This window comes from Saimiri boliviensis, chromosome 14 (genome assembly GCF_048565385.1).
Source record: "Saimiri boliviensis isolate mSaiBol1 chromosome 14, mSaiBol1.pri, whole genome shotgun sequence".
Classification (NCBI taxonomy): domain Eukaryota; kingdom Metazoa; phylum Chordata; class Mammalia; order Primates; family Cebidae; genus Saimiri; species Saimiri boliviensis.
Genome location: NC_133462.1, coordinates 66,258,892 through 66,276,053, shown reverse-complemented (window position 1 = coordinate 66,276,053; position 17,162 = coordinate 66,258,892). Strand labels below are relative to the sequence as shown.

The window sequence follows — 17,162 nt, the reverse complement described above, 5'->3', positions numbered from 1 at the left end:
AGGCTGGGGAATCCAAGGTGTGATGTAGCGTGCTGGAGTCTTGTTTCTTGTGTAGCCTTGGGATGCTTGTGGTGAGCATGAACTGATGTTATTTTACCCTTTTATCTAGACACACTACTTTGGCCTGTGGTTTCTCAGCAAGAGCCAGCAAGCACGATGGGTGGAGCTGGAGAAACCGCTGAAGAAACATCTGGACAAATTCGCTAATGAGCCTCTGCTTTTCTTTGGAGTCATGTTCTATGTGCCAAATGTGTCATGGCTTCAGCAAGAGGCCACAAGGTAGGTACATTTCCCCCTGTGTTCCACCTAAGGGTGTTGATTAACTGTGAGGCTTCCAATGAAGTAGATGAGCTGGTTGATTTAGGGGTTCTGTGGGTGTGGGTGTGTGGTGGGGGAGAGGGTAAAATAGTTGGGGATTGTTTATTCATTGCTTTGCAGCTTTAGAGTTTGGTTGAATCCATGTAGCTAACTGCAGCAGTTTTCTGTAATGCTGGTAAGGCCGTAGGGATCCTGTACCAGGTAGAATTTCGTCTTTAGACTGCGGGTAAAATAGGCATGCAAGAATTTAATTTAAAATATTAATCACCTGGCCAGGTGTGGTGGCTCATGCCTGTAATCTCAACAGTTTGGGAAGCTGAGGTGAGAGGGTAGCTTGAGGCAAGGTGTTTGAGACCAGCCTGGGCAGCATAGCAAGACCCTGTCCCTACCCAAAAAAAAAACAAAAACCAGCTGGGCATGGTATCTTGTGCCTTCAGTTGCAGCTACTGGGGACGCTGAGGTGGGAAGATCACTTGAGCTCAGAAGTTCAAGGCTGCAGTGAGCTGTGATCATGCCACTGTACTCCAGCCTGGGCAACAGAGTGAGACCCTGTCTCAAAAAAAAAAAAACAAAAACCAGAAAACAAAACTACCTAATTCTGTTTTGTCCATCCTTTTCCTAAAAATATCCCCACAAAAAATGTACCATCATCAGACTTTGGATTTGAAGTCTGGAAATTTAACTAAAGGTGGGAGTAAAGTTAAGGAGGAAAATGTTAAGAGAGCAAGAGTTTTGATGATTGTCCCTACTAAATAAAAGGAGACAAGAAGCCAGCAGTAGCGTGGAGAAACAGGTATTGGCCCCACCCAGCTACTCAGTATCTGCTTTATCTCTGAGAAATCTTGTGCTGCCTTTGAAACCATGTTTCCCCCTCTCATCTGTAAAGTGAGGGATTTGTGTAAGTTCATAAAGCATGTTCAGTGAATGGAATAAGTACATTCTTTTGATGTTGGTATAGTTCATTTATTGGTAAGAGTTTTCCATTAAAATACTTGGGCAGTCTCCTCATCGAATGGATATTTCTGGTAAGAAGAGGAATCACATAAATCTTCTACTTTTTGCCTTTTACCCAGACCTCATCATCCTGAATGCTTGGGAAGCAATGTCAGGGACAGGCCTACAAGAAGGAAGAGTATTCTACCTGATTTTTATGTAGTTTTTAGGTTTTAAATTTCTGATATAAGGATGCACGTGAAATTTTAAAGTACATTTTAAGGCAATATTCTGCTTTCTTTCATTCCTTTTTTTCTTTTTTTTGAGACAGAGTTTTGCTCTGTCACATAGGCTGGAGTACAATAGCATGATCTTAGCTCACTGCAGCCTCCACCTTCCAAGTTCAAGCGATTCTCATATCTCAGCTTCCAGAGTGGCTGGGATTAAAGGCGCATGCAACCATGCCCGGCTAATTTTTGTATCTTTAATAGAGCCAGGTTTTCACCATGTTGGCCAGGCTGGTCTCAAACTCCTGACCTCAAATGATCTGCCTGCCTTGGCCTCCAAAGTGATAGGATTACAGGCATGAGCCACTGCACCCAGCCTCTGCTTTCTTTCTTTAATTTGGTTTATGTATTTCTTTTCTATTTTTTTGGTGAGACACAGTCTTGCTCTGTCACCCCCACTGGAGTGCAGTGATGCAGTCATAGCTCACTGCAGCTATAAACTTCTGGACTCCCGTAATCCTCCTGCCTCAGCCTCCTGAGTAACTGGCACTACAGGCATGTGCCACCAAGCCTGGCTAATTTTTCTTTTCTAACTTTGTAGAGATGAAATCTCTCTGTATTTTCCAGGCTGGTCTTGAACTCTTGGCCTCAGGTGATCCTTCCATCTTGGCCTCTCAAAAGTGCTGGGATTACAGGCATGAGCCACCTTGTGTCTTCTTTTTTCATTTTCTTTCTTTTCTTTTTCTTTTTCTTTTTTTTTTTTAATCAAAAGCTATTGTAAATAGATGTATATTTGCAAACAGAAGCCATGAGTTAGTTTACAGCCCGATCCAAAAAAGCCTAGTGTTCGGTCTTTCATGTATTAGGCATTTAGAGCACTCTGTTGCATACCATTATTCCCTGTTTTCAAGTTAATTCACATATCCAAGCTCTTCCTGTACAAGAAATTATTAACTCCTCAAAATGCGATGATTTCTATTGGCTTTTGAATCCTCTGAGTACCTTACACAGTGCTAGGAACACAGCATTAAGTTAATAAATACTTGCTGATTCTTGGCTCTCGGCCATTAAGTGCAAGATAATGAATGATGAGGGTGAAACATAGACTAGAAATTAGTGCATTTTTTAAAAAGTTCCAAAATGAAGAAAATGAAGTATTTTTACTTACTTCACTTACAAGAAAAAGGAAGTATTATTACTCTAGACAGACCTATCCTGTAAGGCCTATAAGAAAGAGCAGCTGAAATAAAGAAGGACTCAATTATGTTCTATGAAGTTAAAAGAAAAAGGTTGTTTAAGCTTAGAAAAAAGTAAGTCTCACAAGGGCATTGTGGTAGCTAGCTTTAGATATTTACACTCTTGTAAGAGGGGGCATTCTGTGTCAGCTATGGCAAAAAGTTAGGATCTACAATAAGTGAAGTCTAAGGAGCTAAAGACCTTGACTTTTTGGCTCAATGTAGGAATACAGTTTCTAATAACTAAGCCATCTAAAAATGGAACAACACTTCCAAAAGGGTGAGAGCACTGGTCTCTATGAATGTTGCCGTGTGGATTAGGTAACCTATGTGGTATCCTGTAGAGAGAGCTGCCATATTGGGTGGGATGCTGGAATAGATCAGTGGTTCTTAAACAGACCCCAGGGCCTGCTGTATCATAGTTACCTGGAGCACTTATTATAAATATGATTCTAGAGCTGTACCAGAATTCTGGTTGTAATGTTTAGGGCTGAGAATCAAGAGGATGTTATTATTTAAAATGAATAGTACTATTCTGGTGTTTCTGATACTCATCCAGCCTCAGGAATCAATGAATCAGTTAAACTCTAAAACTCTTTACAGTTTTAGATTTTCCAGGGAAGTAAACTTAATGCTGCATTGTTTGACTGTCAATAGTTGCATTCATAGACTAAAACAAAAGGTATTTAAATTTCAAAGAGTGGGAGGTATAGAGTAAAAAGTTTTGGTAGCAGTCATTACTAAGTGTGGGATTTAGGAAGGACTTTTTTCCTTTAGAATATATTTTTGCTTAGTTAGCTTGGTTTATTTCAGACAAAGATTAATAAGGAAAGAATTGTTTTCCAATACAGAATTTTGAAGCAAACTGTGTAGCTGACATTTGATCAGAAAAACTAACAAAAATTTTTAAACGTTGAAAGCTACTTTAAGATTTAAAAACTGGAACTAAATTAATTATGTGGATTTCAGGTCTAACCAACTCTTCATGGCAAAGAATGTTGCAGGTTAGGAGTTGGATTAGCATGCAGCGTTTTGTCTGTGCCTGAGTGTGTATGTTTGCAGCATTGCAGAAATTTTTTTTGCCCCCAAGGGGCCCTAAAACTGGAGCCTGCCAAGGGGTGTCAGAGAGAGTAAAAGATTAAAAAGCTGGGACGATAGAGGAATATGAGGGAAAAAAATGTAAGAGATGAAAGAAAAGTTGATAGGAAGAAGGAATTAGGTATATTTGGGAAGGTTGAGGGCCACCAACCATGATCAGGTGTGATTCAGTGAGACATGCCATAGGTTGAAGGCTTACGGACTAGAGAATAAAGGAGACCTGGTTTGGACAGAATATCATTTTTAAATGCCCAAGTTTTCTCAGTGTGGTGTTGGAGATGGACAGATGAGCTGTACACAAGTGAAGAATGCTACAGTCCTTAAGAGCCTTTGGGACTCTCAGCCTTCTTGGGAGGTTTTAGCAGCATCTGAGGTCCGAACCGAATATTGAAACTGCCTTCCAGGCAGCTCAGCCAAGGGGAAGCAGTGGTGGTGGGGCAGGATTCCAGAGGAATGTTTCACAGAAGGCCCCAACAACATTCATTAGGATCGGGTTAATGACTAACTCTCCAGTCATCCACTGTTATCCCAGTTACCAGGCATCTCAGGTGGAGATGGGCTTTGGCATCTCTGAGAGCACCTGGGATCTGCAATGTCTGACACAAAACAGTTAGTCTTTGTGATGCCCTGCAGAGTAAGATATTTGCATAGATTAGAAATAGAAATCTGTCTTTCATTTTCGGGCAGCCCGTTGGAGGAGGCAACCATTCAACCATCTGTGCTGAAAAAATAAGCCTTTGTCTGGAGCCAACCAAACTTGTTTTCACCCAACACATGTTTGCAATGGTTTGGCTACTTCTGTTTGAGAACAGGTTCTATAGCATTAGTCATGACCAGCCATTTCTTTGAACAAAGACAAAGAGTCCAGATTAGTACTCTGGTTGGTTTTTCTTTTCTTTCTTTCTTTCTTTTTTTTCATGCTGTGTATGTGAACCTATATATATATATCTCAAGACACATAGGAGTAAAAGGATATATATAAAAGCTGTTTACGTAATTTATTGTCCCCAGAAGATCCCACCCATGGAAATTTTTAGGTCAATAATATATTCAGAACAACACAACAAAAATTTGAGAATGAGAATGACATTGATTGACAATTGTTTAATAAAGTGATCGACTTTATTAAAATTATCAAGTCCAAATTGGTTTAAATTAGAAAATTAGGAATCACTGCTTTTTGACATTAATTTGACATGCTGTGTCTCATCTGCTAGATAAGACTTTTGAGGAGCAAGTCCCTTCATAAGTGAGGGAAATCTGCCAAGACACTGTGATTGTGTTGGATAAGAAATAGATAACTCAGCCCCTACTTTAAGGTGTTAATTGAATGAGAAAACGAAAGATAGTAAAAGGAAAATACACCCGGTGGGGGTGGGGGGGTACAATTAAAAGGAAAAAAGAAGAAATCCCTTGATACTGTCATAGAAGTGTTAAAAGAAAACTAGTGAAAAGGGAAACACACTCTAGACAGATGGGGGGATGAGTCATGAAACCATAGGATTTTTTTTTTTTTTTTTTTTTTTTTGAGACGGAGTTTCGCTCTTGTTGCCCAGGCTGGAGTGCAATGGCGCGACCTCGGCTCACCGCAACCTCCGCCTCCTGGGCTCAGGCAATTCTCCTGCCTCAGCCTCCTGAGTAGCTGGGATGACAGGCACGCGCCACCATGCCCAGCTAATTTTTTGTATTTTTAGTAGAGACGGGGTTTCACCATGTTGACCAGGATGGTCTCGATCTCTCGACCTCGTGATCCACCCGCCTCAGCCTCCCAAAGTGCTGGGATTACAGGCTTGAGCCACCGCGCCCGGCTGAAACCATAGGATTTAAAGAGATTAAGAACCACTGAGTTTGTTAACCCCACTCCAAACTGTAAGATATATGACCTTGGGGCTTTGAAAATGTTAGTTTTCCCCTGTTGGTTAAAATGACTCAAGGGATGGGACCACTGTAATTTTTTCCATTTTGCTTTGCTTCTCAGAGTCCTTTTTGCCAGCTTTTCTGTCCAGCAAAGGGACTCTTGCTAGCAGTTCATCTTCCCCAGCATGTTCTCCTGACTCAAAGGAAAGATTTTTGTAATGTGTTTTAATGATTTGCATAGCAACAGGCTCATTATAAACACATGGTTTTTACATTTTTCTGGACACGGGAAGAAAAAAGATGGCTTGTGAGAGGTGGAGAAATTCTTATTCAAACAGAAGGATACTTAATAATAGCCAGGAAAGCCAGAAAATCGCCAGCCAAGATCACTGCTTTTAGTTTAGGCCTGGGGTTTTTCCAAGTCTTTCTCAAGCAAGGAGGTCCCTCTTTAATTTCTCCAATACTAAGGAGAAAACTTTTAAAAGAAAAGGTAATTTTTGAAGCGTGAATTTAGGCTATAAACTTCTAAGTTGCTGAGTGCATGCATGGTTTCTAAAATTTTAAATTGTGAGTTTTTTTGTTTTGTTTGTTTGTTTTTTTAACCAAAACATGTTTGTCTTTGCATTAGTCACTTTTGAATGTTAGGTTTGCACAGTGCACAGGAGCTTCTAATTGTCCTAATGAGGTCAGATAACATTTCTTCCTTTTCCAGAACATCTTAGTAGCTTCCCTGTTCGGGTGGGGCTGCCCATCCTATAATGATGAGCACTCTACAGAATTCACAGAGTACAACTACTGCTGTAGCCAACAGTCGCTCCATTTGCCAAGGAAGATTTTAGTATACTCTTGTACATCTGGCGGAGACATCAGGTCCATAGGACCTGTTCCAAGTACCCTCTATCTAGTGGGTGCTGCCTCTGTTTTCTGTGCTTCTCAGCCGTTACGGGCATCCCCTACTCTTAGGATCAGTGGTCTATTGTACCTCTCCCAGTTCTTCCCATAATACAGTCCTGGGCTACCAGGCTGTATTCTAGCCAGCCAGGTAAAACTGCCTAGCAGTTACCACCAGGAGGATTTTTTAAATACTTAATCTCTGTATGGGCTTGCATGGAGCATTCTTAAATGTTAAAGATAGTTCCTGTCTGGGAAGAACTAACTGGGAAAGTTGTCTTTCAACCAACTGAGAATACATGCCCACATTTAAAGCTGTGCTATTTAGGCACCAGAAGGAGGGGAAGTGTGTTTTTGTGTGTGAAGTTAAGTGACAAGGGAGTTAGGTTAATGTGTTTTTGGACAATGATGGGAATCCCCTTTTTCCAGTTACACATTTGGGCCTATGGCATATTGATGGGAAATCCAGACTAGGTGAAGCTCTGTATCTTCATAAGGGTTAAAATGGTGTTTTGGTATGTTCGTGTGTGTGCTTAAACTAGATTTCAGGAAGTAGTTCCAGTGACCTTACAATAGCTTTCTTCACCTTTTCTTTCTTGTAAATACCAATGCTTTTCCCCCTTAGACTCCTGCAATCTGCCTTGTGTGCTGTTGTCAACGAGTTAGTGTTCAACCAGTGTTTAAAGTGTCTCTTTTAAAAGCTCTAATTACGGTAGTATTTCCATTTCCTTTTACAACACCCTTTATTTTGTTCCTCCAGTTCTTTTATTATTTTGAAATATCATTTTAATGGATATTTAAAGTTTATGCGTGGGCTGGGATATAGGGACTCCCTTCAAGTCTTAAGATTGAGCATGAATTCCCTGTGAATAATATAATTTGCTGAGAATAGCGAATTCTTCTCCTGGCCAGTGCCAGCTAGTGAATGGGAAATTGTTCTCTTTATGTTGGTTATTGAGAATGGAATTATTTCTGCTAGATATTTGAGATATTTTAAGATGCAGTTGATATTGGGATCTATTCTCAAACATTCTGTGTGGTTAATGTAATGTACAATGTGATGAGAGAAGATGGCTGTCTGCAATAAACAATGCAACCTGGGAGGGAAGAAGAACTATTTTCCCCAATGAGATAAGCTGATTGTCATTTGCATTGCTTTTCTTTGAACCTTTATTAAGTATCCATTCTGTGTTAGACATTTCGCTAGTCAGTGGTAATGTAGTAAGGAACAGGTCTTAACTCCCTACCTCCCACCCACTCCCAACACAGAGCTATATCTCAAGCAGCTTTTGTTTCATTTCTGTGTATTTGATTTACTAGAGATTTGTTTGAATTTGTCTTTAAAGTCTACATTGCTGACCCTGTTTACTTCCAGGAGAAGGCTATGCCGTTGCTTTGGCGAAACCCAAGGCAAATGTCTCCTGGGACCAGCTTCATGGGTCTGTGACCTGTGCGGTTAGTTGCACGGTGCCCCGTGCTCAGAAGTGCCCTATAGTTGGGTTAGTGCTCTCCTGTTGCCGTCCTGAACTTTTTGTTTTTTGAACAGTAGACCCTGCATTTTCATTTTGTACTAGACTCTGCAAATTAAGTAACCAGCCCTTCCCAGGACAGCCTCCTGTTCCTCATACATCCATCTCTGTTCATTCACCTCTACTTGTTTTGTTGTTATCTTGTGATTTACTCTTAAATATCGGTGGATTTACTGACTTGAATCTACTGTTATGGGTGTGATCAAAGAGAAAAAGTAAATTTAAAATACCCTCAGGGGAACAAAAATAAAATTTGCACTATCTTTGCAAATAAGAAGATAGAAATGCAGCCCTGGTAACCATTTTTGCTCCTGGACCTGCCTCACTGGGAAATCCTCACAGGAATTGGGGAGGTGGTATAAAGTCCATTTGATTTCTAGGAAAGCTGATTGGATTAGCTTGTCTTGATCCTCAGCTAGGCTTTTCTTAATGTTTTACTGTGAAGAAGGTGACTCTTAAGAAAGTTCATACTTTTATTAATTAAATCAAGACTATACAGTAGGTACCTTCTTTGTTGTACAAGTTGTCCAAAGGCTTCTTGTTTCTTTGCTCTTAAGAAAAAGATATGGTTTGAAAGAGACGCTGTTAGGTGGTAGCTATTGAGGCAAACTACTACTAGAATGTGACGTATAGACAAATAAGATGAAGTTAACTTAGCTGTAAACATAATCTAGCTGTTTCTCTGATATTCTTTCCCTTTAGGGAAAACAAGTAGTAAAATAAATCAGTGTTCTTTTGTAATATCACTTGGCATAACTTATTATTTATTGTAGGTGCCCTATAATGAAGACGAAACTCAGAACTTCAAAAGGAAATAAATCAGAGGCATTATTCATATTTCAAAAGGAGTCTTCATGTAATGTTTGTATTCTTTAATGCATCTGAGATGTTTGAGACTCTTTATAAAGCATGATATGCTTATATGTATGTTTTAACCATTAGATAAGCAAAGTTTACAAAAAAAAACAGGTCAAGTATCCCTAATTCAAAACTTCAAAATCCATAATGCGCCAAAATTGAACACTTTTTAGTGTTGACATGATGCTCAAAGGAAATGCTCATTGAAGCATTTAGGATTTCTGATTTTTGGTTGAGAGATGCTCTCCTGGGTAAGTATATAAAGCAAATATTTTAGAATCTGAAATCCTAAACATTTCTGGTCCCTAACATTTTGGATAAATATACTTCAAAGAAACTTTGGCCTTTAAAGTGATAATTTTATTATTACATATTTAAATAATACAGTTAATGTGTTTATTAGTATTTGATCTATTTGGAACTTTTCTCAAAAGCAAACAAAAATAATGTGTTTCTGTTGAGCTATTTTGAAAATAATTCCTTAAGTAGAGGTACTGATTTTTTTTTTTTTTTTTTTTTTTTGGAGACAGAGTTTCGCTCTTGTTACCCAGGCTGGAGTGCAATGGTGCGATCTCGGCTCACCGCAACCTCCGCCTCCTGGGTTCAGGCAATTCTCCTGCCTTAGCCTCCTGAGTAACTGGGATTACAGGCACGTGCCACCATGCCCAGCTAATTTTTTGTATTTTTAGTAGAGACGGGGTTTCACCATGTTGACCAGGATGGTCTCGATCTCTCGACCTCGTGATCCACCCGCCTCAGCCTCCCAAAGTGCTGGGATTACAGGCTTGAGCCACCGCGCCCGGCCTGATTTTTATCCTTTGTGAATTCCTTGATTTTCAAAGATACATTCATTCATTGATTCCAGATTGTTCTTTATTAGTGTTACATTGCAGGATTGAGAAAGATTACACAATTCAGTCCATAAAATAATAAAGCTTTATAGTAGAGCATGAGTTAAAATGTTCAATATCTACCTACTTTTTCTTTCTTTCTTTTTTTTTTTTTTTTTGAGACGGAGTTTCTCTCTTGTTACCCAGGCTGGAGTGCAATGGCGCGATCTCGGCTCACCGCAACCTCCGCCTCCTGGGTTCAGGCAATTCTCCTGCCTCGGCCTCCTGAGTAGCTGGGATTACAGGCACGCGCCACCATGCCCAGCTAATTTTTTGTATTTTTTAGTAGACACGGGCTTTCACCATGTTGACCAGGATGGTCTGGACCTCTTGACCTCGTGATCCACTCGCCTCGGCCTCCCAAAGTGCTGGGATTACAGGCGTGAGCCACCGCGCCCGGCCAAATATCTACTTTTCTAAAGCTTGGGTGGAATATGATGATGCTGTGTTGTAGTGTTTACCTTTAACAAAGGTGTGAAGAGGGGGAATAAACAACAGAAGCGATGTGAAGAGGTATTTTGTCATGTCAAGGCATGCAGGCCGTGCCTTGTAAATTTTTAAGAGACACCTGCTTCCCCATAAAGGGTTCTTAAGATTGTAGGGGTGTCATTATAATGCGTGGGATTGGGGATGGTATGTTAATTTCAAAATAAAATAAAAATTTTTAAAATCCTTTTTTAAAAAAAATCTTGAGGTTGGAAGAGGTGTAAAAATAGATGTTTCGGAGTTCTTTACCATTTTCCTGAGTATCAGCACTGGGACATTGAGTTGCTGTGGAGTGGGTGGGGAGAGAGGAGGGAAGTCTCAAATGTGCTATATCTACATGTTAAAGAAACTCACAGTGTCTGAGCAGCAGCAGAATCTAGAAGAATCCCAAACCTCAGAACCTTCCCGGCCTGAGGGTATTATAGTTCTGTGTGGTGCTGTGGAAAAATGTAGTTGGCGTTCCATCACCAGATTTAATGTAACAGTAGTAGTCATGGTAGCAGCTAACCTTTATGTGCAAGGTCCTATGAGAAGTATCTCAGATTTTTATCTTTTTCAGTCCTCCCTAGAACTCTGTAAAGTGGGCACTGTTACTGGTCCCTGAAAAAGAACTGTTTTTTAAATAACAGAAGTTTTTCCCCTAACAAGTGGAGATTTAGACTCACATAAGTGGAGTCTTTTACATTACTTTGTCAGAGAAACACATCCATTCTTGGCCTCTGTTCGCTGGCTTTATCAGAGTAACAGGGAGTTTAGTTCTATTAAAAAGCCGGCAAAGAAATCCAGAGGGCTGACCTACCAGTAAGATCGGAGATTATAAACTAATACTCTGAGGGCTGATTCTGGTCCTCAGGCAGGACCATTTTTCCAAAAAGTGAATTGGGATGCCTTGCAGAGAGGCATGTGCTGTCTAACTGGTCCTAGTTCTCCATTCCCTAGGGAGTTACAGTTAGCAGCATTTGCAGCTTCATGTGACCTGTCTGGCCCTGCAGGTATTTAGGTCCTGATACTTGCAGTTTCTGTATACTTTGAAGTGCATCTCAGTTTCTGTATACTTTGGGTCAACCCATACCTCTTCACTGACCCAGTTGGTTTTATGTCATTCAGCATGCAGCTGTCTTAACACTAGCTGCCTGTAAGAGACTGTAGGTGGTTGAACTGAGTGTGAGGGTATAAATTCCCTTAAGTGCTCATTTGAAAACTTTATTTCTGTGTAAAGATGACTCCAGACTCCTGGATTATATGACCCTGTCAACTTTCTGTTGCAGAGCCATGGCTCCAGTTATTCAGATTTCCTGTTTATTGCTCACAATATCTGTCTCAACTCTGATTACCCATAAAAGGTTCCTGCACAGTAAGAGTACCGTGTCTTTTAGGCCACAAAAAAAAACCATCATTCAAATCTTAAAGAGCCTATTTGAGAAAGAGTCCTTTGCCTTCTATCAAGACAGACCAGAATGGTAGAGTTTTATATCTAAATATGAAACCCCACATATCAACAGATCTCAGAGACCAGGTGCTTTATTTTACAGATAAAGAAACTGAGAAACACACAGATAAGGGGACTCTGCCCATAGTCACACAGCTGTTTAGTGACAAACCTGGCTCTTAAGCTGGTTCTGGAATGGTTTTAGGTGAACCAAGCATGCTGACATGGGAGAACCCGTAGACAGGATTTATTTAAACATTCAAAAAGTCTTTGCCAAGCCTCCCCTCCCCTCCCCTTAGCTTAACAGCTAAGACACACTGTGGAATTGGAAGGGATGAGTTTTGTCAAAGAGAAGGAAGTAGTTTAGACAGAAGAACAAAGGGTAGAGGGAAACAGGCACTTCTTTGAGTGAGTCCTTTAAATAGTGAGCATTATGTAGAGAGTGGAATTAAGATGGGTTCTATTTAACATTTTTATCAGTGATCTCCAGCCCTGGGCACATAGTGAAAGTGCCAAGCTTTCAGATGACACTAAGTCCTTTAGAAGGGTGGAAAATTGAGACATTGCAAGTAAACAGTAGAAAGGTGTCAGCAGGTGTCAAGTTACCAGGTGTGACTCAAATAATGATACTGCTTTCTGATGTACTTTGTAAAAGCAGAGGAGGAGTAATCATGGTGGGACATGTTGCAACATGTTTCCGTTTAGAGCCTCCTAGCTCTCTCAAGGTCAGCTCGTCAATCTTAGGCTTGCAGCTGGGGAGAGTGAGTAGACATTTCGCCTGAGGTTTGCTGCCAGCATAAAAATGAGTTACCCTTACTCAGAGCAAAGCCCAGCAACTTAGACGAAAGCTTAACTGAAATGTGAGTTAGACACGTGGTCCTTCAGTAGAAAATCATGGAAATGAAGCAGTGTTGGAAGAAATGCTTTTGACCCGCATAAATGTTTTGAAGAAAGTAGGAAAGATGTTTACGACAGTGACTCATGTGAGAAACCCATAGGTCTAAGAAAAACATGAAAAGGTCTGTCATTTGGATCCTTGAAATAAAATGGCCAACTGTGAAAAGATAGCTACTGATGAGGATACTGATGGAAATTTTGAATCAAGTTATGTATCTGCTAGAACTCTATGTTTTGATTGATTGCTGGAATCAGCAAAGGACTAGTATTTTGGTGTAATCTTCAAGGAAAATAATAGCTGGAAAGAAAACAATACAAAAACAAAAACTACAAAGGAGAACATACGTTAGTTTAGTGTGGGAAGTAGGGGGAAAAGTAAGAAAAAAGGAGAATAGACTTGAAGACGTCGCTCTCAGGTGTTTGTTTCTTGATCAGGCTCTGTAAACTCCCCAAAATTAAGTTCTTGTGTTTAGAATCAGTCAGGAGACGATGCTGGCACGGCCGTTGTGAGGATTAGTTCACAAAGCACCCGCCATTGTGCTCAGCACAGAGTAGGTATTCAAATAATGTTTGTTTTTAAAACAAAGAAGAGATATTAGAAGGTAGCAGGAAACTATTGCATCCCTCAGAGAGCTGTGCTGCGATCAGTCACCTGGCAGAAGAGTCTCTGTGACTCACACTCACCAGAAATACAGGGGAAGAGCTTTCTGGGAAATGGAGTGCAGCCTAGCCGGGTTGAGACATTACAATGCCACTGTGAGGCTTCGTACATTATTAATGATCAGTAAAACCCAAATCACTGTAAACCATACCCTAGTAGAAACTCTACTGAATACAACTTTGCTACTGACTTGTGAGTTCCACAATTCAAAATGTCTTCCCCAAAACAAATGATCTGATATTATTGAAGATAATTTCAAATTTGTCCCTAATTTCCTCAGACAAGTCCCAAAAGTGGAGTTGCAAAAAAATAATTTAAGCCAATAATTTGTGCTATTATCGTAGACAAATATTTCCCAGGGAGGTTTCCCACCCTCTTCCCAGTCCCGTTCGAGGGAGCAGATCTGTTGCAGAAAACACGGGCTGGTCCCGTGTCCTGGGCTGAGTGTGGGAAGGCTAATGTCATCAGGCCTGTAATAAGAGACAGGATAAAGCGGGCCTTGCCTCGAAGCTTCCCAGATGGTCAGAGCAGCTGTTGAGGATGGGAAGCCAGGTTGGCTGCCACTGGACGGGCCAGTCTGACCCAATGGTAATCCAGCAATACTTGTAACTTGAAGAGACTGTAGTTGTAGAAGATAAACAGATTCTAGTGAAAGATTATTTAGAGAGATGATGGACTTGTGATGAGTGACAATTATTTAAAAAATAAAAGTAAGACATGAGGGCCTGTTGGTTCTTTAGGTGTGTAGTCCTTAGACTACATGCATCGGAATTGCCTATGCCATTTTAAAAAAATATATAGGTTCTTGTACCCCAGTCCTGACTTCCTAATCAAAATCTGGTTTTGATCATTGACACAGGTGACTCTTTTTTTTTTTTTTGAGACGGAGTTTCGCTCTTGTTACCCAGGCTGGAGTGCAATGGCGCGATCTCGGCTCACCGCAACCTCCGCCTCCTGGGCTCAGGCAATTCTCCTGCCTCAGCCTCCTGAGTAGCTGGGATTACAGGCACGCGCCACCACGCCCAGCTAATTTTTTGTATCTTTAGTAGAGACGGGGTTTCACCATGTTGACCAGGATGGTCTCGATCTCTCGACCTCGTGATCCACCCGCCTCAGCCTCCCAAAGTGCTGGGATTACAGGCTTGAGCCACCGCGCCCGGCTGACTCTTATTTAAGTTTGGTTAAATGGAAGACAGACGTATCCTGATGTCTTTTCAGCTGTAGCTGGTCTTTTCTGTTAGTAGATGGATGTTGGAGAATCTCAGGGTGGATTTTGGGGAAATTGCAAAGGAATGAAAGAGTTGCAAAGCTTGAAACATCTGGTTCAGGCTGGGGAGTTTAGAGAATAGATGGCGTGGTCTTATTTAGTAGAAGAACTGTGGGCATCTTCCTGGGGATCCTAGAAGGAACAGAATGGAGAATCCAAGGTTATTCTACAGCAGCTTTGGTCAGTTTGATTTTATTTCCTCTGTTTCAGAATATTTTAGCCTTCTAGGTAGTTAGACTTCTATAATACACAATGCATAATATAATGAGTAACACGTCTCCTAAATAGGTTTAGGGGATATATTAAATAACTATTTATTGCATAAGAATTTAGCCTTTTATGCATCCTTTCATTTATTATTAAATTTATTATCCTAATAATAATAATAATAATAACTGGCTTGAATTATACTACTCTAGAACCCTAAAACCTTAAACCAGACTTCCCACTGTTTTTGCAGGCTTTGAAGTTATATATTTAATTTTAATTTGTAAAATGAGAATTTTGCAAAACTGAGAATTCTACACATGGATTTCAGTGATTCTTTTGCCATTCTGATTTATTGACTTTTACTGCATTTATGTAAGTGTAAGATGAAATAATAGGTAAATTAAGAAAACAGTAAAATCATTTCAGCCAAATAAAATTCAAGGTTGTGAAAACATTGTTTCTTTCCGTTATGTTTTTTTTTAAAAAAATATTTCTGGCATTGGTTCGTGAAATACTTGATTTCAGCTACCAACTAGAAGTACGCTATATTTAAGTTAAAAAAAAGAAAAAGTTAAAAACAGAATGGCTTGGTTCTAGATAGCATTTATCTTAATTTTCCAGACATCTGCGACTACTCCTTACTATACACTGAGAGATTTTGTGTGTTGTATTTGCACACATACAAACATACCCATGATTTTGTGATGAGCTGACTCTTGTTAAGAGTACTTAAAGGCATTATCCTGAGAGCTAATATTCTGACAGTCTTTTTTATTTTTATTTTTATTTTTTGAGACGGAGTCTCACTCGGTCACCCAGACTGGAGTGCAATGGTGCAATCTCGGCCCACTGCAACCTCTGCCTCCTGGGTTCAAGCGATCATCCTGCCTCAGCCTCCCCAGTGGCTGGGATTATAGGTGCCTACCACCATGCCTGGCTAATTTTTATAGTTTTAGTAGAGACAGGGTTTCACCATGTTGGCCAGGCTGGTCTCAAATCTCTGACCTCAGGTGATCTCCCCGCCTCAGCCTTCCAAAGTGCTGGTATTACAGGCATGAACCAGTGCGCCCAGCCCTGACAGTCTTTAACCAAAAATTTCACACTTACTTTGAAAAATATGGTTTGAAAATATTTTATCCACCATAAGTTGGAAAATGCCAGGTAAACGAAAACGGTATATATATATTTTACTTTATTTTAGATTCTGGGGTATATGTGTGGGTTATGTAGGTAAATTGTGTGTCGTGGGAGTTTAGTGTACAGATTGTTTCATCACCAGGTAATAAGCGTGGTACCTGATGGGTAGTTTCTCAGTCCTTACCCTCTTCTTACCCTCCATCCTCAAGTAGGCCCTGGTGTCTATTGTTCCCTTCTTTGTGTTCATGTGTACTCAGTGTTTAGCTCCCACTTAAAACTGAGAACATGTAGTACTTGGTTTTCTGTTCCTGTGTTAGTGCACTTAGGATCATGACCTCCAGCTGCATCCGTGTTGCTGCAGAGGACATGATCTTGTTATTTTTTTGTGGCCGCATAGTATTCCATGGTGTATACGTAACACATTTTCTTTATCCAGTCTATCACTGATGAACATTTAGGTTGATTCCATGTCTTTGCATTGTCATTGGTGCTGCAATGAACATACATGTGCATGTGTCCTCATAATAGAATTTATATTCCTTTGGGTATATACCCAATAATGGGATTGCTGGGTCAAATGGAAATCCTCACAGGAATTGGGGAGGTGGTGTAAAATCAATTTGATTTCTTTTAGGAAAGCTGATTGGATTAGGTTGTCTTAAGTTCTTGGAGAAATCGCCAAACTGCTTTCCAGCACGGCAGATTTACCGTGACTGATTTACATTCCCACCAGGAGTGTATAAGCGTTCCCTTTTCTCTGTTACTTTTTGACTTTTTAATAATAGCCATTCTGACTGACGTAAGGTGGTATATACCTCATGGTGGTTTGGGTTTGCATTTCTGTAATGATTAGTGGTGATGAGCATTTTTTCTTATGCTTGTTGGCCGCATGTATGTCTTATTTTAAAAAATGTCTGTTCATGTCCTTTGCCTGATTTTTAATGAGATTGTTTGTTTTTGTTCCTTATTAATTTGAAAATCTGTGTTCTTTACACCCTGGTTCACCGAATACCTTTTTTTAAAGAGTGTCATGAATTATTTAACCATTATAGTCTAAAGCAGGCATTTTTCCTTTCTGGTTTAAAAATGATTATTTGCTAATTTAGGACATTGTATAATTATAATACCATTATAACTAGAATATGATTAAAAATTCATTTAAAGTTTTGAACATCTAAAGAAGAATGGTGAGTTGAATTACAGGTATTCTTGCCTGTTGCTCTGTGACACTTGCATTTC

The 17,162-nt window shown here is 40.0% G+C and overlaps 1 protein-coding gene across 2 annotated transcripts in view; it reads left to right on the top strand.

The window, feature by feature from the left end:
* The window catches only part of PTPN14 (protein tyrosine phosphatase non-receptor type 14), a 201,807-nt gene that overhangs the window by 95,530 nt on the left and 89,115 nt on the right, over window positions 1–17,162 (top strand). For both annotated transcript variants that reach the window (XM_003930356.4, XM_010340945.3), the window contains exon 3: window positions 110–279. In XM_003930356.4, the coding sequence (XP_003930405.1) occupies window positions 110–279 (170 nt within the window). The remainder of the gene's footprint in view (window positions 1–109; window positions 280–17,162) is intronic.